General features: G+C 35.7%; 2 protein-coding genes across 4 annotated transcripts; one reads left to right on the top strand and one right to left on the bottom strand.

Moving 5' to 3' along the window:
- Positions 1–1,812: 1,812 nt before the first annotated feature.
- On the top strand, positions 1,813–3,316 carry LOC149426979 (uncharacterized). 2 transcript variants are annotated; one of them, XM_089639359.1, is made up of 2 exons: positions 1,813–1,952; positions 2,279–3,316. In XM_089639359.1, exon 2 carries the CDS (start codon positions 2,334–2,336, stop codon positions 3,282–3,284), a length of 951 nt encoding a protein of 316 aa, XP_089495485.1. In that variant the 5' UTR covers positions 1,813–1,952; positions 2,279–2,333; the 3' UTR covers positions 3,285–3,316. The 2 variants fall into 2 exon arrangements, with proteins under 2 accessions (XP_089495485.1, XP_089495477.1); XM_089639351.1 differs by having other exon boundaries at positions 1,844–2,050; positions 2,279–3,315.
- Positions 3,317–6,241: 2,925 nt separating this feature from the next.
- Positions 6,242–22,884, bottom strand: LOC149426978 (glycogen debranching enzyme). Of its 2 annotated transcripts, none has more exons than XM_089634530.1 (16): positions 22,691–22,884; positions 20,839–20,999; positions 20,405–20,499; positions 19,056–19,245; positions 17,985–18,333; positions 16,956–17,174; positions 15,350–15,462; positions 15,116–15,241; positions 14,835–14,978; positions 14,479–14,751; positions 13,878–13,998; positions 13,639–13,771; positions 13,072–13,493; positions 11,702–11,767; positions 11,475–11,608; positions 6,242–11,380 (listed from the first exon to the last, which is right to left on the bottom strand). In XM_089634530.1, the coding sequence occupies exons 2-16, from the start codon at positions 20,985–20,987 to the stop codon at positions 9,133–9,135; spliced, it is 4,782 nt and encodes a 1,593-aa protein (XP_089490656.1). In that variant the 5' UTR covers positions 20,988–20,999; positions 22,691–22,884; the 3' UTR covers positions 6,242–9,132. The 2 variants fall into 2 exon arrangements, with proteins under 2 accessions (XP_089490656.1, XP_089490664.1); XM_089634538.1 differs by having other exon boundaries at positions 20,839–20,993.
- Between the last annotated feature and the right edge of the window lie 2,095 nt (positions 22,885–24,979).

The following is a 24,979-nucleotide window of genomic DNA, read 5'->3' as shown; positions in this document are numbered from 1 at the left end:
TAGACAATATACCTGCACCCAGCTGACATCGTTCATTCACTAGCCCAAAAAAATTACATAATAAAAAATACTGGAATGCAGGAAAAGGAAAATAAAAAAAACCCACAGCTATGCACACATCAAAATATTTTTTATTTTCAAAAAGACAATGGACAGTAATACAAAACAGGGTCAGTACAACCGATGTATTGAGCATTGATTTATCATTGAAGTAGAAGATAATACTAATATATCTAAACAAAACATGAAACAGAACAAGACACAAAAAAATAAAAAGTAACAGTCTCAACTAGGAATCGAACCCAGGATTTCTGTCTTACTGCAACAACTTAATGGGATTTAATTTGACATTGCACAAAAATACAAGAATATATACACAAAATAGCACTAGAAGTTATTCAAGTTCTCCTGCAAGGGTTTCATATCATTTTCACAGCTTTGTCGTCAGCAAACATCATTGAAAATACTGGTACTTACATGATGTAATTCTGGAGAGGTCTAAATGAACTTGTTTGATGTAATCGTGGCTTTGTTTAGCAATTTTAGTCTCCTAATACGTGGTATAAGATCGCGTCGGAATACGGATAGGTCTGAAAAGGAAAATTAATCAAATTATTAGCCAATGAAGTACATTCAGGAATCATGAACATTGTATCAAAGAACGAGAGGTTAGTACCTGTATTCAACAACGTGATCGGGTCCTTCTTTCAATTGGTGGAGATAGACCGGATATTTTATGATGATTGGAAGATTAAGCGTTGGCAACGCATTATTTTTTAATCCCAAAAGTACCGTATATTTGATTTCAATCGCGAAATGGCACACACAAACAAACGTATTTCTTGCTGCTTCTTCCTAGCACTGGATTATCGAATCCATTTGAGCAACCTTTAACACAACACGGCATTAATTTATCACCTTGAAGAATTCTAGCACGCAACATTATTTTTAGATTGGTGAAAGAAAATTCAAAATATTTACGCAAAAACCTTCAACTGACTTCAATCTGCGAAATGACGTCTTGGAAATTACCGTTATTTTTTTATCGGAGCATAACACATGCTTAGCTTCTCTTTCTGTTACACGAGTCGCTACGGTAGAGAGCGAGAGATCAAGATACAATTTTTGCTCTGAGCCAATGAGATCTGAGTTTTCAGCCACAACAGCTTTGTTTATAAGAATTTGGGTTGAGGATAACTCCTCCCATCAGGGTTACAAGGTTATGCGAGAGTTATACGCCCCTGACAGAGGGCCTAAATCCTCTTCACATTCAAATTTCAGCACAAAGCAGTGATGCCATACTGCGAAAATGAAAATCGATAGATTTGGGTAAAAAATATTGGTAGGTCGTCAAAATATTTATTGGGTGGCTAAAGATTTCAGGAGGGACAAATAATTCCACACAATATTTTGATATCGATGGGGGGGGGGGGGGGGTTAGCAAATTTCAGACGATAATAATTCCCCATTTTTTTTCAAATCCACTGGCTAGATGCCTGTGCCTTTCAAATCCACTGCCTAGTCAATCCGGTGGCCAAAAAATTTCGAAAGGGAATAATTCCCACATATGTGATTTTCGGAATAAATTCAAATTCTTTTCACTGAATTCGATAGATTTTCAAAACTTTCGGTGGATTTTCAAAATTTCGGTAGATTTCAAAGAACTTCAGTAGATTTTTATAAATTTCGTTTCATTTTCACAAATTTCGTTACATTTTCTACGGTATGGTATCGTATCATGCTAGTACAAAGTCTATACCATAAATAAACCACTCACTGGTCTATATGAGTGGTTTATTTATGGTCAAAACAGTCCATGCGAGAGTGGTTTATTTATGGTCCATGCAGTCCATAGATACATAGACAGGCTCTGTTATTATGTTCGTCAAACTTCAAAAAAGTTAGGTTATCCTTTACCAGTCACCACAATGTTTTAACCTCTTGGAAAAGAAGTAAGCTAACCATTAAACTATCTATATGTTGTAAATTGAAAGGTTATGCATTCCGACAACAGTTTTGGCTGGGAATCATTCGACGACGAAGAGGATAAGTGAGAAATATTATTGATAAATTTATAACTAAATTCACGACACAGATTATTGCAAAAGCCAATAACTGAGGGCACTGGTGGTTTCTTATACCACGCAGAATAATTTTAAATAACGAAGCAACTTCTTGATTATTTAGAATTAATCTAGTATAACTATATTATATAATTCTAGTATAACTTTATTTTAAAAAGCTTGTTTCTAAATATTATTTATTTTTGTTCTTTCAGTTCCGTTAAACCATCAGACAACAATTTGAAGGCGACTTTAGGTAATAATTCCACCATGGTCAAACTGGAAAAGATGGCAGATGATGAACGGGCTGAGAGCTCAGATTCCTCAATAGACTACATGCCGGTTACTAAGAAAATAAAGGTTGATAAGGTGTCTCCCAAAAAACAAATTGAGACGAGTATTTATGCTGCTCCTAAAAGATCCTTACCAGTAAAAAATGTCAGCTTTAATCTAAGTCAGTCTCTTAATACTTCAGTACCAGATAGCTCAAAAAATCAACTTGTTTTAGAGCAGTATTTGGATAAGAAAGAGTTCACATTAGTGAGAGAAGTCGGCAGGTGTAAAGTAAGTGAAGAAGATGATGTCTGGTTAGTTCAGTGTCCTCAAAATCTTGACATTAATTCCCTCGCAGGTCTTAATTTTTTGCAAAAGGATAAAAGTAATTTCAAAATTGGGAACTCTTCCTATGAATGTGTCGCTTCCACAAACAACAACCGGGATAAACTTTCCCTCTTGCTGCCGCCCACGGAGCCCAGCGGGGATTACAAGATGAATGCCTTTGAATTAAACGGTGTTTTCTTTATAAGAGAGAGAGTACATAATACTCACGACATTGAGGTGTGTGAACAACCGGCAGAAAAGGTACCATTTCCTTCCAATTTGAAGAAACGCCATCCTTTATTGGGTGTTAAATACAAAAAGATGTCTAAGATTCCTGCATCTGTGAAGGAAAAACTAACAAATCCGGTAAATAACTATAAGAAACTGAAAAAAACAAAAAAAATCAAGGAAGAAGAAGTCGAAGACGTTCAGATACCAGATAAAACTAAAAGAAAACGAAAATCAGAATACCTCGACCTCAACCCCGAACAGGAAGAATCTGTGGAACCTCCCAAGAAGATCAAGAAAGAAAATGCTAGTAAGTGGACCTCGGAATTGTCTATTGAAAAAAGTTTGTTTGATTTGCCTGTGAAATCGGAAAAAAGAAAATCAATTAAATAATTTGACTAACAATAAAATTTAGACTTTGATTTTGTTCAATAAGAAAATTTAATTTCAATAGTATGTGGATGTTTTTCCCTATTTTAAGAAACGTTTTAGTGGAATGTGTTGGTACATACCGGCAATTCTAGAGACTTCGATTTACATAATTTGAAATGCACATTTTTTCAAACTATCTATATTTTACCGATGATCGGCTGGTACAACTGACAACACAGGAAAATCGCCGTGGAACTAAACATATGAAGCTAAGCTTCTTTACTTTAGATAAACTATTAGGTACACTGGAACCTCACTTAACGAGCATAATCTTACTCGTAACGCCAAACACTTGTTAATCGAAACAATTTTTCTCATATAAAATCAATGTTAAAAGAATCACATTTGTGCAAGCTCTGGAAAGGAACCATTCCTATGTTCCGACATGCAATTATACTTTTTTATTTACTTAAGTTTTTAATCCAGCAGTACGAGGAGAACAGTGCAATCCCAGTCTGCCATATTACATGAGAGATATAAACAATTATTACATTTTGACTGTGTTTTGGTAAAACCCTTCAAGCCACATTTTTGCGAATGTTACTTCCAGTGGTTTCAAATAGAATAGTCTCCAAAGTACAACATGGTAAAGTAATTTTTTGCTAATTAAGCCATTTTTAATACTAAAAACTAAAATTATGCATACAATTTTTATTAAGTTATTTTTAGAAAACTAGATGAAATTACTCAACTCTCAAATATCTCATCTTCTATCTATATAAAAAACAATGTTTGTTCAAAATCTCCAAAAGTTCTTCATAGATTGTTTCTAAATTTTGACACAACTTTGCATTTGAATATATGTGCGTTTTTATATACCTATAATAATATTTGGATAATTTATATAGCGCCGTTTTTGAGCAAAATCACCTCAAGGGCCTATATTATATAGATGTCACCTGTGACAGGTAAAACCATGTTTTTTTTTTAAACAGTGCCATCTGTTGGATACACGTGCTTTTTTGAAAAAACAGTGCCATCTGTTGGACGTAAAGTCTTCACAGACAGACTGATCCACAGCAATGCGTGGCAGGCTAGTTATAAATAGAATTGCAATATTTTACATCAAAATTTTGAAAAAAAAACTCCATTCACATAAACTAAAATACAACAAAAACTAAATAAAAGGTTTTTTTAATATTAGAATTTGAAGAAAAACAAAATTATCGTCTCCTGTAAGTTTTCATTTTATGGCTTTAAGGTTTTTACCAAACCACAATATATAGAAAAAAAAAAAAAAATATTACGAGATAATACATTACAAAATGATAACAAAGTAATAATGTATTATTCCCACTGAGTTTATAAAACTCATTTCGGGAAAGACAACATTAGAAAGGACAAGACAAATAAATAAAATACATTAAAATAAATAAACGCAGATGTTATTATGGAGTTCTAGAGAAAGATTGTGTTAGTCATTAATGAAACTGCTAAGGAAATAGCTTTTAAGAGCTTTTGCCAATGTTTTTTTGTTCGCTGCCGGAAGTTTTAAATTACTAGGTAATGCGTTATATTGTTTATGTGCAATGTATTTTAAGGAGTTAATTCCAAATTTGGTCGTGTAAGTAGATGACGATAAATGTATTTGATTTTGTGATCGTGTTTTGTGCTGGTGTATGTCAGAATTAAAGACTGGTTAAGTGTTGGTGTGTGAGGAGTGTTGAATTATTTGTAGAATGGCAGTTGTGATGTTATACTTTGGCAGGACTGTAAAAGGAAGTATTTGTGTCTGTGAGTATATATCTTTGACATGTGTATCCCATGGCAGATTATATATATTACGTACGGCTCTATTTTGAATTACTTGTATTTCGGAACTTTTTTTTTTGGTAATGGTGCCCCAGATACTAACTAGATAACTCAGGTGGGAGTGGATCATAGCATAATATGTTGCATGCAGTAAAGATGTGGGGAACACACCTTGGAGTCGATAAAGTACACCGGTTATCAGGGAAATTTTGGATTTTACATTCTCAACATGGGAGTTCCACGAGAGGTTGAAATGATAAACATAATAAGTAAGTAATGACAATATAACAAAAATATAATAATTAAGGTTTTCCATCGAGTACGCCGGATTTAATTTTGAAATTAAATTTTTTATGTGTTTTAACAATAACAAGACTTCGTTCGTTTTTTAATAACCTCAATAACAGCAGATGACAACTGTCCCACATTAGAGTTGCCAACTTAAATACAAAAAAATGGAGGGAAATTAAAATCCAGGGTACCCGATGGACCACCCTTTATAAATAAAATAGATCGTCCTTCAGGAAGGTCGCCGCATCATCTGCGTCCATCGCTCATTGTGTGGCGTTGATGTTCTCAAAAATTATCTATAAAAGAATTTCATTGTCGTAAGCTCTGGAAAGAAACTATTCCAATTTTCCATAAGCTATTATTGAGTTCTCAAAAATTGCATAAAGAGTCACTATCTTCCAAGTTTCTGAAGAGAAACTTGCCAGAATTTTTTTTTTTAACTTTATATGTAATATCATACCCGTTATATTATTTGTTACTTGTAAATGTGAAATAAGTTTCCCAAAAATCATACAACAAACAAAAAAATGAATTCCGACTAGGCATTATGGTCAGTATTAACAGACCAATTAACATGTCTGACGCACAGATGCAATGCTGAGTGAGTCAGATCCATGCTCAGTCTTTTCCAATAGTCTACTCGAAGGAACTAGCAGCTTTCTGCTTTTTGAAGAAATTTGATGAGTGGAACACCCATTAATAAAACTAAATGTTGGGACCAGTAAGACAACAGGAGTGGAAGGTGATTGGAACAGGGAATGTGGATTTGATAGACAACCTACGACTGTCGCAAGCACAAGCGCTCTTCCATATTGCCCAACTGATCATCACAAAGGGTCTCGTAAAAAATAGCTTCTTCTGGAAATGATTAAAGTTAATTTAAAAATTACACTTTTGTTCTATAACCTTTGATTTTATTGACACAAATGGAATACAAATATTTGCAAACTTAACAATCATAAAAAATATGTGATCATATTTGAAATAACCAAAATGTCAGATAGTGGCAACATATCAACATGAGAATTATTTGTAGATGTGTTTATGATGAATTAATTCATTATTATAATAACATTTTTTAATCTTAAATAAAAGCAAAACAACAAAAAAAATTATAAAAGGTATTGGTAAATAGCTTTACGATTATTATTTATAAAGTCTAGAGAATACGCAGAAAGCACAGAATGGACTGCTGCAGGCTTCAGGCTTCTAGGCTGAGAACACAATATTCCTACCTGCAACTACTATATTATAAATATGAGCATAGTAATGCGGCGTGGCTAGAATAAGAGGAAAAGCAAGTTGCTAGAAACAAAATAGTTATTTATTGTATCCGTTAGAATCATCTGCAATGTAAGTTTTTTTTATTAATTAAAGACTAAAGTGCAAATCTAGTTCTTAAAAAAGGGTAAATATCAAATTATTTGTAGTATATTATACCTGTCTAAATAGCATTTTTTTTTAACATTCAATGAAAATGTTATAATTTTTATTTTCAATAAAACATCCACAACAATCTTTGAACTCCTAATAAATATCTAAAAACTTAACACATTGCTTTATAGAAAAGCAGATAATAATATGTAATAATTTGTGCTCCTGCAATTATGATTTTTAAATAATATTATATTATAGTGTCACATAATGCAAAACAATTTATGAATGGTAAAATAATTTTTGTTTTATTTAAAACTGTTTAAAAAAATATAGCTTTTATATTAAAAAAATAATTAAATCTTCAAAATATGATAAAGGAACACATACCTACATCGCTGTAGAACAAAAAGCTTATTGTGAAATTATTCAAACAACTCACAAAAAGCGTGTAATTTAAACATGTTTAAATTGGCATAAAAAAATAATATGGCACATCAAAATAAAGTAAATCAAGGTTAATAATAATTATGGCAGTATTCATAAACACAATATGTGACTTAAGCTTTATAGCTTATTGCCCACATGTTATCATGGTATCGCTTGTATCACGTAGAGAGTCTACAATATATTGCACAAGCATAGCATAGCAGGCGAGAACTTACTTCTATATGAAGTACATGACATAGAATGCAACAAGAGAAAAGCTGATGAAGAAAACGGTGTAGCCAATTATCACATACACCATCAACCGTTGGGCTTTTTTAGCAGCCAAAAACTTATGTTTTATACGCTCTTGGTTTATATTTTGCAATATCAAGAGCGGTTCCATTACTAATAGATTCCCCCCCTCACCACCCGAGGCGGTCAGGATATCCCCGATTCCACCCATCCTCGTCAGGCTGGCTTTATTTAACTCCTTGTTAGACTCCAGGAGGCTGCTGACTCCCAGGTTGTTCTTTACGTCATTGTCCGAATCTTTAAGTGACTGGTCGAAATTGATCTTCTTTTTGTCTAAGGAATAAGTTTTATTATTCCTTTTGTCTAATAAATCTGGCTCAATCAAATCTAAATTAGAGTTGGAGAGTCGTCGGCTAGGTTTATAAAGCTTTTCATAGATTTTTATGGGTTCATAATTTTTGGTTTTCTCGTACAAATTGTTTTTCCACCTTGTCAGAAGATCGTCCTCTGACAAAGCAAAGTCAGGTACTGGAAATTTGGAAACAAAAGTGGTGTACCCGTATGTACTAGGCTGTCCGTAAGGGTTGTTTTTCTTAAAAGTCTTCTTTTTGCTATTCATTTCATAATCAGTAAATCTGAGCAAAGGGGTAAAACCTTTAGCAGAATTACGATAAGCATATGGCCTTCTCTCATAAAAGAAAAGAGGTTGCATTTGTTTTTGGTTCGTTTCTCCCAACTTAAAATGTGAATAAATAAAGTCATCGTAGTCCAAAAGTTCCCGGCTGCAGGCAAACACGTCCACGAGTGGCCTGTAGTTGGGGAATAATTGACGATTCAAATCATAAAACTGCTGAATGTCATCGAAGAAAGTGGAATAATAGTGACGGCGGTCAGCAAAATGAAGAAGATAACGATCGGTAAAGTCGAAGAGCACACTGCTGTATGGAGAATATGGCTGGATTCCCCACGAGGTGAAGATCGGCATGTAATGTTTGGTGTAGGTAGCATTGCCACTACACCATTTGCTTTCGAAGTTCAACACGTTGGTATAGTTGTTGCAAGTTCGTGTGAATCGTTTGTGAAGCAGTTCTCCACTGAGGTCGTTAGAAATGAAGCATTTTGTTGGCATTGTTTTAGTTTCTAAAGTAAAATTATATAAAAAATAACGATCGCTGTAAACAACAGTGGCAAAACTATAAGTGTAATCATAGTGATGTATGATTTTGTTGTAAATATTTTTGGAAACATTTTTAGCAGCTTTGTAGTGCTTTTGACACATGCTTTGAAAGCTAGATACCATTTCTGCTTCACTACCAGAGTTACAGTCTCGTGCATCGAGGAATGGGCTAGAAGCTGCTCCACTGTCTTTCGTTTCCCACTTTTGTTTACTGTGAAACTTTAAGAAATTGAAACCAGGTTTCTTTTGCTTCTTTTTACCAAAGAATTTCCAATTATCCTTTTCTAAGGAATCTGAATTCTGTTTATCATTTTTCTTCTTTCTTTTCGATCTTCCCTTCTTGTTTTTCTTTGAATCGACATATAAAGGTTCCGAATATAAATGTTCAATATCGTTAAAATGCCTGGGATCTAGGACGTTTGTAGATTTGAAAGTTTGCAATGTGCAATCATTGCATTTTGTATTTTTGCTATAATTTTTTAGTGCCACATCACAAGCGTATGGCACAATATGGACTACGATGCGTTGTCTACGTCAGTTTTCATCTACACTGAGCACCACGGGCTGCTTGCTCTCCCATTGGCGTATTTCATGCAGAACCTCCAGCACACAGGCCATGCTCCAGGCCTGCGTGCGGCAGGAGTCGGAGCAGAAGGCACCGCTACTGTTGGTGAGTTCGGGCAACCCTCGCCAGTGCGTGCTCTGCAGCTCGGCCAGGTGTCGAGACAACACGGACTGTGTTTCAGCCACGGTCTTCCTGAGGCAACCATTCTCTTGTGCAAAGTGCAGACGGGCTCGCAAATAGAATCCTATGGGCCACACCCATTCTGGACCTTGGTGGTAGTTGAAGCCATGAGCAACTTTAGGATCTGTGCCTTGATTGGAATTATCATAGTCTCCGCAGTAAGCCCAGTCTTCTGGATCCAAGGTTTTCATTCCTAGGGGACCCAACAACAATTCTTTCATATTGTTTAGAGCGACCCAAGCGTGTTGAGGATCGAAGAGTTCCGGAGCAACCGTCATGGCGATTGTAAAGTTACATCTGAGCTGATGATCGGCCCAAGCTTGGGTGGCTCCGTGGGAGTCTTTATAGATTCCTCTACGATGGATTAGATCTGGTCTTATATCATTTGCGGCAGGAGTCGTATTAATCCAAAAGTACCTCTCGAAATTCTGTTGAATTTTATCTGCCCATTGCACAAACGTCCAAGATGTGACTGATCCATCACGATGCTTACGTTGTACTCCAGAATAGGGGTACTTTCCAGTGGCGTGCAGCACAGCTAACCAACTGACTACAGCCTTAGATAAACCTACCAATTCCACAGCACTTCCATCTCTCGGGGTAGCTGGCTTACCTCTATTACCAGCAGCATCGGAGGATCCCATTTTGTCCATCCAAGTTCCACAGTTGGCATCATTTCCGCCAAATACAAATCCAGTTTCAGGATGAACACCAATTTGATTGTTAAATCCTTTGTCAGACATGTGTGCATCTATAGCACGGCCGGCATTGCGCTCCCGGAATATTAACCCTTGGAAATGAACATTGAGAGCCTCCTGCACTACATCTTGCAAAACCTGTTCAACTTGTCCCGGACCACAGGGCTGAGACTCATCTGTAGGGAATATACGAGATATGGGATCTTGCATTATACCGAGACCTTGGGGAGCTTCCATGCAGTAATCCTTTATGCTGTAGAGCCACCACCAAACAGAATCTCTGCAGTTGAAGCGCGAGTTTTTACCTCCGTCCAGTAGATTGGGGATCAGACCGTGTCTGAGGCAAGATGCAAATGCCAAAATATGGTGACGAGCATCTTGATGGCGCCCGGTGAGTATGAACATACCCCTCAGGGCGATGAAGGTATCGCGTCCCCAGCAGCGCATGTAGCCGTTGGTGAAGTGAGGCAAGCCGGCTGACAGTGTAGCGTGCGGCTGGGGGGGCAGCGGGGGGGGCAGCTGGGGGGACATGGGGGGCAGGGACACTGAGGCCACAGCTCCCCCACACTGAACACTACCCAAAGCCAATGCTTTTTCAAATGAGGATCCGCACCTGATGAAATCTGACATTTGAGAAAAGCAAGCTTTCAAGAGCACTTGATGGATTCCAGTGATCATCATATCGAAGTAGCAGGGAATTAAGAAGCGAGGAATATCTTTTAATGCTTGAAATGTGGATTGGTACCAATGAGACAGTTCAGACAAATTAGGATACTTCTCTAATCTTTGCCATATATAATCAATCATCCAATTGCCTTCTCTGAGATTATTACAGAGCGGATGTCCCAAGTCATTGTTGGGTCTGATTTCACTCAGAAGAGATATGAATCCTTGCAATCCGGAGTAGAACAGCGGCCCGGAGCCAGGAATGTCGTACACTCCCGATCCCCCATTATCTTTTTCCTCTTGATCACACATGTATATACAGGCACTGAGGTCTACTAGGCTCAGTCGAGGAACGATGGCTGCAAGGCCCAGCTGATTGAGGATACCATCATATGGCAGCATGTGGAAGGCGTCTGCCACTTGGTGTAGTTTTTGGAAGTTATTTTTTACGTCTTCTGGCATAGACACGCGAATGGCTACTACAGATCCGGGAGTAAAATCTTTGAAATCCAATATGGTATAGTTCCCTTCGTGTCTCTCTGAGTTATTGAGTATTTGAGACTGATTTAATTGAATATTTTGTTTAATGAGGGTTTCAAATTCAGTAAGTCCATTTATATAGGTTGAGTGCTTGTTGAAGTTCTTGTAGTTCTGAAGAATCGCTCCACCCGACCTGGAATATGAGCAAACGGGGATGAGAATAAATCAAGGCTTTCATTTTAATCTTTTGATTATGTAAATTAGAGTAGAAAGGAGTGCCGTCTTACCTTGCGTCAACATGTCGTAGACTAGCTTCAAAAATAATTTCATCAAGTTTTCCTTCAAATCGCAATGGCTTGGTAGATTTGTGGTGATTTGGATCAGGCTGTGAGAAGGCCGTATAAGCCACCAGAATAACAGTCTGAAAAAACAATTGTGCTTAGAAATCTTTCAATAGATTGAATAAATTTTATCAATCTGTAATGGTAATATAACTAGTACTTAATGGGATTACCTGATGGGATCTTGGATTGTGCCTGGTGACTGCAACTACATCGGAATCCATCTGATCTACATAAACCTAAAAATTATAAATACATACCCTTAATAAATTCATTAATGTATGTATAATAGAAAAAAATAAATCAATAATATATTTATTTAGTAAGAAAAAAAACTTATACAGGGTGTCCAAGGGTAATGTGCACTAACTTCGGGGGGGTGATTCTATATGACAGTACAAGTATAAAAGATAAATAACTGTTTCTAAATTCCTATGTTTGACGGAAGTTTTTAGATTAAAAAAAAAGTTGAATCGTTTGAATGGAAAAATAAAGATTCTTCTATGGAAAAATATTTTGTATGGGAAAAAAACAATGGAATTTCGAAAACTTTTTTACTTCTACCATCATGAAGAATCCCGAAGATTACTGCGATATTACTAATATTGCGCTTTACCCCTGGACACCCTGTATAATACAATATAAATATTTATATATATTATATGAGTTAATGAATACAGTTCCTCTCATCAGTTAAACTCCTCAGGCTAATTTGTTTGATTTTGACAACAACTTATGTGGTCTCATAGATGTCATGGATAGAAATATGAATTAAACGGTTTTAAAAAGAAAAAACACAAATCTTTATATTTGAATATGGAAATTAACCATAGAATAATTAAAATGTACACCTTTATCAAACCAAAGGTTCCGACCGCAAATTGAGAAAAAATTATGAAATTTTGTGATTTTTTTATTAATGATTTTTATATGAAATGACAAAAAAGTGTTGTGGCAATAATGTTTACAAAATATTTGTTTATTAAAATATGTTTATTTTTGTTATCAGTATATTTAGTTCAGTGTTTCGAGGGAAAAGCATAAGGCAAATTATTTTTAAAACTTTTTTAAGTTTGCATTCAAATATTTATTATTAAAAAAGTTATATTTCTAATAATAAAATTTGAAAGTGTATTTTATCACCTTTCTAAAACGTTTTTAATTTTTGGATACGTTCAGAAATACACCATTTATTTGGAGTTTATTGAGAAGTGAAAATACATACAAATTCTCTGACTTTTAGACAGCTTATTTAAGAAATATAATGGTCAATATGTCAGAGGCCTGAAGGATTAAGCCAAAAAAAGTTTGGTAAGAGAGTTAAGTTGGAGTTTTATACATAATATATACCTAAAAAGTAATAAGTAGGTAAAGGGAGAGGAATATACGATAAGGAGAGTAAATACTCCCAATACATTTTATGCTCACACATTCATTTATGATCGTATGCATTTCCTCAGTTCAATATTTCCGAAGGTTATTGCTAATGTCTGCAATATGAAATTTTATTATACTGCGCATATATATGGGGGAATGTACATACCTGATCAAAACCTTGACTGCCTAGCTCGTAATGAAGTTGATTGAGAGCTTTCTTAGCAGCGATGATGCCTGATTGAAGGTTAACCACCACCGGAGTGTCAATACCTCCGTATTCTCCCCACTCGCTGTATTGACGAGTTTCATCCACAACATGGATGTGGTGCGGGACCAGCTCATCATATCCTCTGTTGCTGCCCGAGGCGCAGCAAGCCATGGCCACTAAGGCAGCCGAGGGCAGCAGATCGTACACGGACCTCTTGGTGACAGGTGCAGGATTGTCATGGGTGAGGTCCAGGAAGAGTGCATGTGCGATGGAGGGGGTGAGAGAGCGGCGCGGGGGCTGCAGGAAGGCCCCCGCCGGCCGACCCCCGTACCGGTACACCAGGCGACCCAGCTCGTGGGAATCCCAGGCGGAGAGAGCCTCTGGAATATTACTAATGGTCACAACCAGCGGAAGAAAAGAACTCTCTAACTTTATGTGTTTTACGTGTAACAAAAGTCAACCTTGAGAAAAACAAAAGACATTAAGACAAACTAAAAAGTTGTAAATTATTCATTAATGATGTACCTCTAATCAATGAGGTGATGCCAAGTCGGTTGACAAAGATATTGTCTGTTTGATCAGAGTTGGTGAATAATTCCGCCACAACATACAGGTCAGGCTTCACCTTCCTCGCACAATCCAACAAGTACTCCGCTACCTGAAAAGAAGCAAAACTTTCAATAATAAAGATTAAATAAAATTATTATCTTGTCAAGTCGGAAGAGAATATATCTGATTTGTGAATATGTTTAAATTTAACTTACTGGCAGAGGAGTAGAATGGCAATTGTCAAGACGAACTCCATCGAATACACGAGCTGTAATCTCAACATATTCCCTCATGTGTTTCCACAGGAAAGGTACGTCCTCAGGTTTGTTTCCATACCTGAAATACAAAAGAATCATTATTGTTAAGGAGATGCAATGCAAAGTAATGTAAAATCTAGTGTTTTGGGTATTAAAAAATTTGATTGCTTTGAAAAATTATAGATGCTTTAATTAAATACTGCGAATAGAACAAATTTTGGCTTCTGCTATAATCGAGTTTTTAAGTCATTTTATAAGCTTTATCAGGCCTATAAAAAGTGCCTGAATTCAAAATCCCCTACTTACGAACCCCTTGTAGAAAATTAAGTGCTTTAGATTATGATTGAAAAACGTTTTAATATTTGTGCCTGAACTTCACAAAATAAAAAAGCATGCATTTTGACAATGTTTTTTTGGTTATGCGGGATTTTCAACCTTATTGCCATCTGTCTGAGGAGTGTGCGATTTCAACTGATTCCGAATCTTACATATTGAGGTGCATCGTCAGTTATAAAATATCTCTGCACTTATTCATAAATTCAATACAAATTAGTCGTACCTTAATTTAACGCTGTCACCCCACGCAATGAGTTCTCTCCTCAAGTAAACATTGGCGGTTCCGTCCTTGATGTTTGCGAAATCTTTAAGCGGATCCGCATTCATAACCCAACCATTGTGAGCCATCATAAACCTGGCATCAAGCGAGTACATCTTACTCTCGATATCTTTCATGTTGGTCACAGACCCGTGGAACGTAAAGTATCTCGGCACCAGAGGATTTTTAATTGAAACTTCTTCAATTTTAGGACCATCTGACTGGATCCGGAAATATCTGTAAATAAACAACACTGTTACATAATGGCTATAAGCCAACACCAGTTATATTGTAGAATATTTATTACAGATATTATGTACCTCATGCCAGCAATACAGTTGTCAACTGCGTAATTAAGATGGCCTTGTATTTCTTCAAACATATCGTGGTTTAGCGACTCCAGTTTTATCTTCAGCTCTTCCGTGCATTTTTTCAGACGAGAATCTTCGTCGTAACAATCTGACCTGTAATATTTTTTTTAAAGTTTATTAAAATAAACCAAATATTTATCAATGTTAAAAACAAAAAAAAAATAAAGAAACCCATTTAGAATTAATGCAAAACGGTAATTCAACGACGAAGTACGGGGATGTTTATTTACCTGTAAATATTATAAATTCGAAGGGCTAGTTCCATATCCACCATGGAAGACATGCGGCGGTACTGTGGGTCCTGGACTATCTTCAGCTCTTCTTTTTCTTCCGTATTAGAGGTCACTGGAGGAACCCTAGGAATTGAAACCGGTCAGTTAAAAGGTATTATAATTTGTCAATTAATTTATGATAGAAGTCGAAGGCGTGATTAAAAAATGATGCGTGTGATAATATCAACTCACTTATTCCTGGCCAGAGTGAAGAACTCCGAAACAATATCAGTCACATTGCAGAGGTAAAGCTCATGAAGTTTTATCTCCGGCAATAACTTTGTAAGCAGCAAATTTTTGATAGCCTGAAAAAAAATTAGAACATATAATATCAGAAACTGTATCTGACGATTCAGATCTGGTTACTAAATATAATCTAAAGAAACTCCTGAAACTTTCAATTCTGAATAGTTACCTATCACTGAGATAATCTTCCATTTGGAAATTAAGTGCAAATATTCAACAGCTATCTAGTATTTTTGAAGGGTCCCATTGAAACAAACTATGAATGCGGGAAAACAATGGATGCAGGAATATAGAAAAAACTTACATATTTCATATAATAAATTATGTGATTAAATAAAATATTGCGATTCCCAAACACTTGGCTAATATCTATTTAATATTTCATGTAAGTATGCACTTTTTTCAACGGACGGTTTTTTTTTAATGTTGAAACGACCAAAAACTAGAAAGTTAAAATATATCCACAGTACTTTTTTTTCAATTCAATTCAATTAGTTTATTCCTTTAAAAACATTACAAAATTACATTTTATTTCGTTTTTAAGTACATTTGTAAAATGGTATTACATAATAAGTGGTGTATAAACTATACCAGCATCAATAGAGCTTGCCTTTTAAAGGCAGCTTCACCGATGCTAAATATGTCGATATCCGAATTAATTCTGTTCAACAGAAAGACTGCTCTCCCCACCGGCATGACCATTGGCAAGTTAGTCCTGCAGGCCGGGAGATAAAACAGTCTATGCTGTCGGTGACGGAGATAACCATCAGGAACATAGAGACTAATACTCTCCATGATAGTCGGATTTACTAACCATCCACGAATCAGTTTGAAGAAGTGTGATACAATATGCACATCTCTTCTGACCCGTAGATGGTTCATACCGAGCATGCCCAAGAGAAAGTCAGTAGGATAGAGCCACGGGTAGTAGCCATACTCCCTCAGGTAGAGGAATCTCAGAAATTTCTTCTGCACTCTCTCCAACATGAGGGAATACTTCACCTGATGTGGGCTCCAAACCACCGACCCACTCTCAAGCCTACTCCTAACCAACGCAATGTATAGCACTTGGAGAACCCGGGTGTCTCTAAAATTCATCGCAGTGCGTAGGACGAAGCCCAGCAAATGAATGTCTAAAGCCAACTCAAGCAAAATAGTACAAAAAGTGAGTGCTTTAAACAATTAATGCAGTAAAACGATGCATAGAGGAACGATGGATGTGAGTTTGTATGAAATTAATTCGGGACTGAAAAAATAAACGACACATGTGGGAAAATGATTATTTGAGGAAAGATCGATCGAGATCTCACCGTACATATTTTAATATCTTTAAAGTCAATTTGGTTCTGTCGCTAAGAGCATGATTATAACATGTTTTAACAGCGGTAAACGGATAAAACAGAACAGTCACAAAACAGAAAATGATAAAAAAAAATAGTTGGGTTGGTGTAATTTAGGTTAGGCTTGTTGTTTGTTTGTTCTTTTTCTTTCCTTTCTTCAATGTTCTGTTTTGTCATGGGGCCATAACCAGGATACAGGGTTAAAGACTTACATCCAGCTGCTGCGGCTGCGTGACCTTGCTGGGTATGCCCCAGGAGTCAAAGTCTCCGCGGCCCACATCGTCCGTCAGCTTGCAGAGTAGCGCGTCCAGAAGCAGTGCGGGGCGCAGGTGCGGGCAGTTGTACACGTTGTACGTGGCCTCAGGGTGCTCCAACAACCAGGGGGACTCGTTAGCCGTGTGGTTCAGCACTATATCGCAAATCGATAACACCTGCAAATTTAGATTGCAAATTTAAATCGCTGCACCTGCAAAACTGATTTTTGTGATTTTGTTACAACTATTTGTCTACAAAGAAAGTAATTATCTTAAATACGAAAGTTACAGTTATAAAAAAATATTATAAAAGCCAACATAAGAACCAAATAAATTATATATTATAAAGAGGCAATTCATTTTAAAGAGATACTGGGATACCAAATTCTGTGCACATAGTGAATTTTATCAATTCTCTTTAAATTTAGACTTGCGATTCAATTTGAAAATGTTTTTTTTTCATTCTTAAAAACAAGATTTTTATTAAATTTCATTATGTTTTTATTCACCCACAGGCAAGGATATTTTTAAAATGAATGACCTGTTCACATTATTAAAATCAATGACCTGTACACATTATTAAAAAAAAAAGTTGTATTAGGCTTAACCCTGAACAACTGATATCATGAAGTGTGGTAGATTTCTATGGGGGTATTCTAATTAATAAATTTAATTTAATTAATATTGAAAAATAAAAGAACAGAATGAATGCATTTTAATATTATTTATCCAAGAAACAGCTCAGTATTGATAAGCCTTATTCTAATAAATGATTCAATATAAATGTACCTAAAGTAAGTATGAAATATGTATTATTATTTTTAATTTTATTTATCGAAGAAACAGCTCGGTATTGATAAGCCATATTCTTATAAATGATTCAATATAATTGTACCTAAAGTATGAAATATGTATTATTATTTTTTAAATAAATGTAGGAATGCATACGGAAAAGTGTGTTTTTCAAGAGGTTTGATTTAAATTTACCTTCCAGTCGGTGCGCATCTTGGAGATCAGGTTTTCAACATCATTGAAGGTCACTTCCCGGCTGGCATCAGGGCTGAAGATAGGATTAACCCGGAGCTGGTCAGAGAGACTGTAGCCAGAGTTGGAAGCTCCCAGCTCCTGGATGGGGGTGAAGTGAACCATGTTGTACCCGGACTCCAAGGACACTCGCAGCTTGCGCTCCCAAGTGTCCAGGGGGCCCAGGTGCTTGGAGAGCACCGTCTGACACTGGATGCAGTCCAGCGGGAGCCAGTCTTGGTTGTTGCGGCCGTAACGCAGTGTTGGGAGCACTTGGAAGAAGCCAGAGCCTTGGGGTCCCACAGTTGAGCCACTGCAAACAAGTGTATTCAATGACTATCCATCTATCTAAGGGCTAATAGGTAAATTGTGGAGACCGACTTGAATTTGACTGGGGAAGTTTTGGTGCGGGTAGAGTGGCGGCCTTGATTGTCAGATTATTGATATTATAATAAATTTCAGACGGAGTATGAAAGTAGACTGAATGCTGTAGAAATGAGATCCCTGAGTGCGGAGATTCACAAAGAAAGCAGGGCTGATGTAAGCCTAATGAGTAAGATTAAGAAAGGGGTGCTTAGATGGTTTGGGCATGTAGAGTGATTTCAATTCGGGAGGCGGGTTTGGGTACTGCTTCCCCGGGAACCATTTGATCGGGAAAGGCTGGTTTGGGGAGGTTTGACCCATCGCCTTGCGCCGCAGCGGGAGGTATAGATCACTCGTTGGTCACTCCTGGACACACTGATCCCTAAATACCTACCAGGTGAGGGATACCTTTTAACAAGTTGTGTCAAAATTTCAAAACAATCGGTGAAGAACTTTTGGAGATTTAAAATCTTGAACAAATTAAAATTTACATTTTTATTTATTTAGATAGATTAAGTTGGGGTCACCCGAGGATGACATGGCACTGTCAAGTGAACCAAATAATTGAGTCGGGCCATTGTCAATAGTCAGAATAACAAAAGGGTATGTACGAGATGTTGTCCGTCCTGAAGGCATGATGGTGAGTTAGTTAATAATGACTAATGTAGTTACTTGTTCTCGTAGACAAAGTAGAAGTGGTAGCTGCCGGGCTTGTTAGCAAGCACCTCGCAGTATATGTCGGTGTCCTGAACGAGCGTGCCGGTGCCTAGCGCGGTGGGGGGCGCCCACACGTTGTCCGGATTGGGGCGGTTCCACTCCAGCGAGTAGTACTGGTTGCGGATGAACTCTGTCGGCTCTGCACCTAAAAGAAAAGCAAAATACTTAAACCTTAACATTTCATCCCCCATAGTTGCTTGAATATTTTCACCAATTTACTATTCTTTAATCATACAAACATAATAATTATTAATTTTAACAAGTCGATAACTCAAAAACACTTTATGTGAACAAAGTACGTTTTGAAGCTGGTTTCAGCAATTTAATTGTTTTCTTTGCTTATATTAAGTTATGTTCCAAAAAATAAAAAAGAAGAATTAAAAAGAACAAAAAATAGTGCAAGGTATAAAGTACCAAAAGCAAGGAGAGTAATTACTATACAGTGTCCGGTAACTCGTATTACAAACGGGAAACTAGTGAATCCACATCCCATTTGGAGTCAATTTTGTGGTACAACTTTCTTTGATTTAAGCTTTTGTTTTCGAGTTAATCAAAAGTTAGAATTTTTTAGGTCAAATTTGAAAAAAATCAGTTGCTATGGGGTTAACATCGGCTGTTTAATGTGTTTTAAAATGCGTTGAAGCATAGACCCAGCTCTAAAAATATTTTAACCCTTTAGTTGCCAGAAAAAAATAATCATATTGCTTAGATATTATTGTTCTATGTGTAATGTATATTCATATGTTTCCTATTTCGATTCATATTACTAACACTATACATCATTTTTAATAAATGAAATTTAAATAATATTTAGTTACTGAAGAATTTGAAGCAGTGCAAAGGGTGCTTTGTGAGAAGAGTTGTCAAATAAACCCTAGAGTTTCACAATATTACGGAGCATATATTTTATTTTAAATCAATAACGAAAAGATTAACTTAAGCGCCAAAAGTACCAATTGGGAAATGTTGTATCCATTGAGCATCAGCTTATCCATATGGTAATCTGACATTAATACATTCTGTTTCGTGGGATTTTTACTCTCAGCACACTACAGAGGTGGTCGCGGGAACTCGGCGTTCCAAAGGTTAAACAAAAAATATATTAAATAAACAGAAAATAAACCAATAATTTTAGGTTGAAAAAACTAGGTAGGTATATGGATATCTTTTTTTATTAATATTGGCAAGCATGAGATTAACTATTTAATCTTGGTAATTGATAAAAGTCAGGTCATAATTTGAACTTGAGAAATGTGGTAAAGATAAGAAAGAAGTAATTTTTGCAATAATATGAATTGTCTTACCGCTTGTTTGATCGGCATAATTGCAGTAAACAAAAACCTTATGTCCCATTAGACTGGGACCAGGTCGGAAATGCAGAAAACATCCTTTATCTAATCTGTAACCAGAAAACCAACAAATACAAACATTATAATATCAATAACATTATTTAACTAACAGCAAATATTATTCACATAATTCATCACTTATTGATTGATTGAGCATTGATCTATTTTTAAATAATATGGAAAAACATTTTAGCAATATTAATTCAGGCAGATAGAAAATTAATGTTGCATTTAAAATGTAGTCCTTCTTTCTATTCAACATAATACAGATAAATAACGAAATATGAGTCCATAATATATGTTATGTATTCTTCATCACTGCTAAATGAAAATTTCTCAAAGATCTGTCGTCAAGTTCCATTATGCAAGAGACAAGATGAGGACAGAACCTGAAGATCGAAGAGTCCAAATGCTCCCCGTGGTTGAGGGTCAGAACCCGGATCTGCGTGCCATGGTTGCTGCGGGAGACCAAGAGGGCCGGGCTGGAAGGACGCCCCGACTTGCCCCCCGGGCTAGTCCTGCCACGCTGCTCCATCATGTCTGTCTGCAACTGGTCACAAACATTTATCCATAAGGCTAACATTACATGGAAAATTAACTATTAATAGAATATTATTTAATAATAATGCTGTAGGATTGAATGCATGTTTGAATAGGGCAAGTTCCACATAAATATGCGGTCGGTGATTATCTAATACTCTAAGCTTTTACATGTGATGTACGTGTATGGTAATATTAACTAAACCAGTTCATTCAATGTGACTTTGAAGATAAAAGAACATAAATGTTAAATTATAATTATTACATAATTTATAAATAGAAATGGAAAAGGATAAGCTCTGAGAGAATACAAACTTTAGAAAATGAGAGATTGGATCTCATTTTGTCAAATAATATGTACAAAACAAGAGAAATTAACACAAACAACTTTTTTACTTAAACACCATTTGAGTTGAGTAGAAAAAGACAAATTCACATTATTCAAGAGACAGCACTTGTACCAAATGCCGAGACGAGAGTGAGGCCATTAGAATGTGTAGCTAAGCCTTTTATCAACAATGAAATCAGCCAACCAAACGATGCCCCATTGTGGAGAAGACATAAGGCCACGGGAGTATAAAACCAGTTTTCTATTTCTACAACAAGTGTAATAAGAAATATAAAACCACCAAAAAACTACCCATTAATACATTGATTATTTTGCAACTCCTCATATTGCTAAAAAAAATCACAAATCGTGCAATTATCTCCTCAAAAACAATCATTCCTTTTTTAATAAAATTCAGCATTATTATTCTCAAAATAATATCTGTACAATTGTACTAGTTTATGATGCCAACATTACTCAAAACTTTTTATGGTGTATTTGTTAAAAGAAATCTTTTTTATCTCTGTGATTTAAACAAAATGCGTACACAGTGTAACTCTATCTTCTTTGTGAAGATCAGCCTTTCATACATAAAATATCTAGTTTACCATCAAAGGAAGAGAACACAGAATAAAAGAGGCGTAAGATGATATCACGCACAGCACAATAGATTCAAAACAAACGAGATGAGAGCTAGTATATATGGCTGAAAACTTGTCAACAATTTAAATTAATTCATTTTAAATAAATAAATGTTATAATAAGATATTTTATAAAGTAAAAGTTCTTGCTTACACAGCTTTAAACTGATAAATAAATGGTAAGTTTTTAGATTCTCACGGCCAAAAGCATTTTTGTTGTTTGTTTTTGGGGTGTTATGCCGTGTTGCGCTAACTCCTTCTTTAGCCGACGTTTCGAACAGCGTTGCAGTGTCCATCATCAGGGCAGATCCGGTAGATCCGAAGATGTGAAGATGACACATCTTCGGATCTACCGGATCTGCCCTGATGATGGACACTGCAACGCTGTCCGAAACGTCGACTAAAGAAGGAGTTAGCGCAACACGGCATAACACCTGATAAATAAATGACTCACCCGTAAACTTTGAACTGTGTTAGGGGCAATTAACCCAATAATTTATTATTTTTTTATCATCATTATTGACATACGTATGACATTTGATACTAACTGACAAAAATATGATTGATTATGGTGTTAATTTCATTAAAATTAATTTTTTAATACAAATATATTTACTTTTTTTAAAAACAGACGCAGTATTCTAATTATAAAACTGTATTATATTAAGTTTTTAGAAATACAGTGATGGAAGTACAAACACCAATGATAAAAAAATATCTACAAAAACATACCTTTTGAATTAGCCGGCTTGAGTTGAGAAGTTAATTATTGAAAAATGTGTTCATTATTTCCCAGAGAGGTGCAGGGCACTTAACGATAATATAATAAGCGATCAACAAATGCCGAATACGCCTTGACCCGTTTATTATTTTATATTAATCGCGCGCACTCCAATATTTTGAAAGAAAGTGTCAAGGTGACCTCCGCATCATTTTGACGTTTCGTAAAATGTGTTATCTATGCAAAACTCAACATTGGTACCAATAAAGTAAAAAAAATTATAAAAAATATAAATAATAAAATATTTTTTAATAAATTATCCCTTTTTAAATGCATCTTTTTGAATTTCTACTTTGTTTTCATGAATGAATGAATGAATGAATGCATACATAAATTAACCAATGAATGAATGGATTATTCATCCAATTAGGATTTGACTTAAGTGATAACGCAGTTCAATCATTTTAGTTTGGTCAGTCCCACAATCCTTGAGAGGGAAGTTAAATCCACAATCTAACCATTATTTTTAGTTTTAAAAGACATTTTAAAAGTTCCCAGAAGTTAAGAGCCCATCCACGGAGCGAAAGGTTGAATGTTCAATCCTCAGTCAAACCAAAAAAGTGTAAAATCTTAATCTATCAATAAAAATAAGTATATTATGGGTTGGTCATCATATGACTGTGGCTGATAAGCCAACACAGGTACTTTGTAATACTTACTCAGTATAATGTTATTGTTGCCAACACGTAATGCCCAGCAGTAATTTTAGTTTGGATAACAGTTGTTTTTATTTTTGTAATAATTTTATGGGTTAATACATTCAATCATATTAAGTACACATGTATCATTTTTAATGTTATTTACCATAATTGTATAGCTGCACATCTTGACACAGGAATTCCATTGTAATATTTTTTTATAAATAAGTAGTAAAAAAAAGTTTTTACCAAAGGCAGAATATTTCTCTCACGCACTCAAGTAAAATTATCTCGAACATAACGTAGGCAAGCAAATGCAACAAATTCAGCTCAGTCAAAAACCTAGTTTTGAGATAACCTTTTGATAAGTCTTTTTATAAGCCCAGAAAATAATAAATTATATGGCCTGTTAAACTGCTTTAAAGTGCTAAATCTCCAACTCCAATCTCCAACCCCTTTCCAGTTATGGTTTTATTGTATTATAAGGCAAATTAAGTGCTTTGGAAAATGATCGTCGTAAAACATGCCTGAACTTGGAATTCGGAATGTTCTGAACCTTTATCTAAGCCACTTCTTTGTATATTTAATCTTGTGATTGAAAACGGAATTTTTCCTAAACTATGGAAAACGTCGAAAGATGGTGGGATGGTGACAAATATCAAGCAACCAATTACCATCCTATAGCGATTCTTTCCGCACCTGCTAAGTTATGGAAATAATTATGCATAAATATGAATATGCCAAATTTGAACCATTCTTGATCGTACAACAACGTGGCCGATCAAACACCACAAATTTAGTGGTATTTACAGATTATGTGGCGAAAGCACTCAATAACAAGGAACACAAGGAGCAAGTTGATATATTATATACCATGATCCATACCATGTGATACCATGACTTTACGAAGGCTTTCGATAAGGTCTATCACCTAGTGCTCCTAAGTGATTGTTCGAATGCTCGAAAAAATTGTTTTTTTATGAAAATTTATTGAAACTCTTCGGTAACTATTTGAACCAAAAGAAACAATTCGTGTCCTATGGTGAGTTTAACTCTAGGGCTTACCCCATAGCTTACCCTGCAAACTCAGGAAATCTGCCACAAATATGTTGGATTTTGTTATACACATAGGGAATTCTCGTGCATTTTGTAAATAATTTATTTCAATAAAGATAATTATTTTATTATGTGCTTCTTTTTTTTCTTTTTTTTTAAATGCATTTTCAATTTTTTGTAGTTGTTTTAAAAATTGCGTGCTATTTCGGCTCTGAAAACGGTCATGCGCCATTTTGACCGCTACGTCACAAGTGCTACGTCACACCTTTGCCGCTGCCGCCGCCATCGGTTTGCAGGATCTACTCGGGCCGGTCAACAGTGACGTCATCGTTCGCCCTTGAACGCTTGATCAATCACCGGGCGTTTTTAGCTGCATTGAAATATTTCGTTCGCGCCTGTTTTTAAAGTCATTATAACTTTAATAAATGATTTTTGAAAATTATAAAAACTATGTATTCTTGTGTCTGAAGTGTTTCTACATGTGAATAATTAATAATAAGTGATTTTTTGGTGTGAAGAGAATTCCCTATTCAAAGGAGATGACCA

The sequence above is a fragment of the Hesperophylax consimilis genome, chromosome 1 (assembly GCF_061612785.1).
Source record: "Hesperophylax consimilis isolate HC1 chromosome 1, BYU_Hcon_1.0, whole genome shotgun sequence".
Lineage (NCBI taxonomy): Eukaryota > Metazoa > Arthropoda > Insecta > Trichoptera > Limnephilidae > Hesperophylax > Hesperophylax consimilis.
Note: the sequence above shows the minus strand (reverse complement) of the source record. Positions and strands in the feature narration are given on the sequence as shown.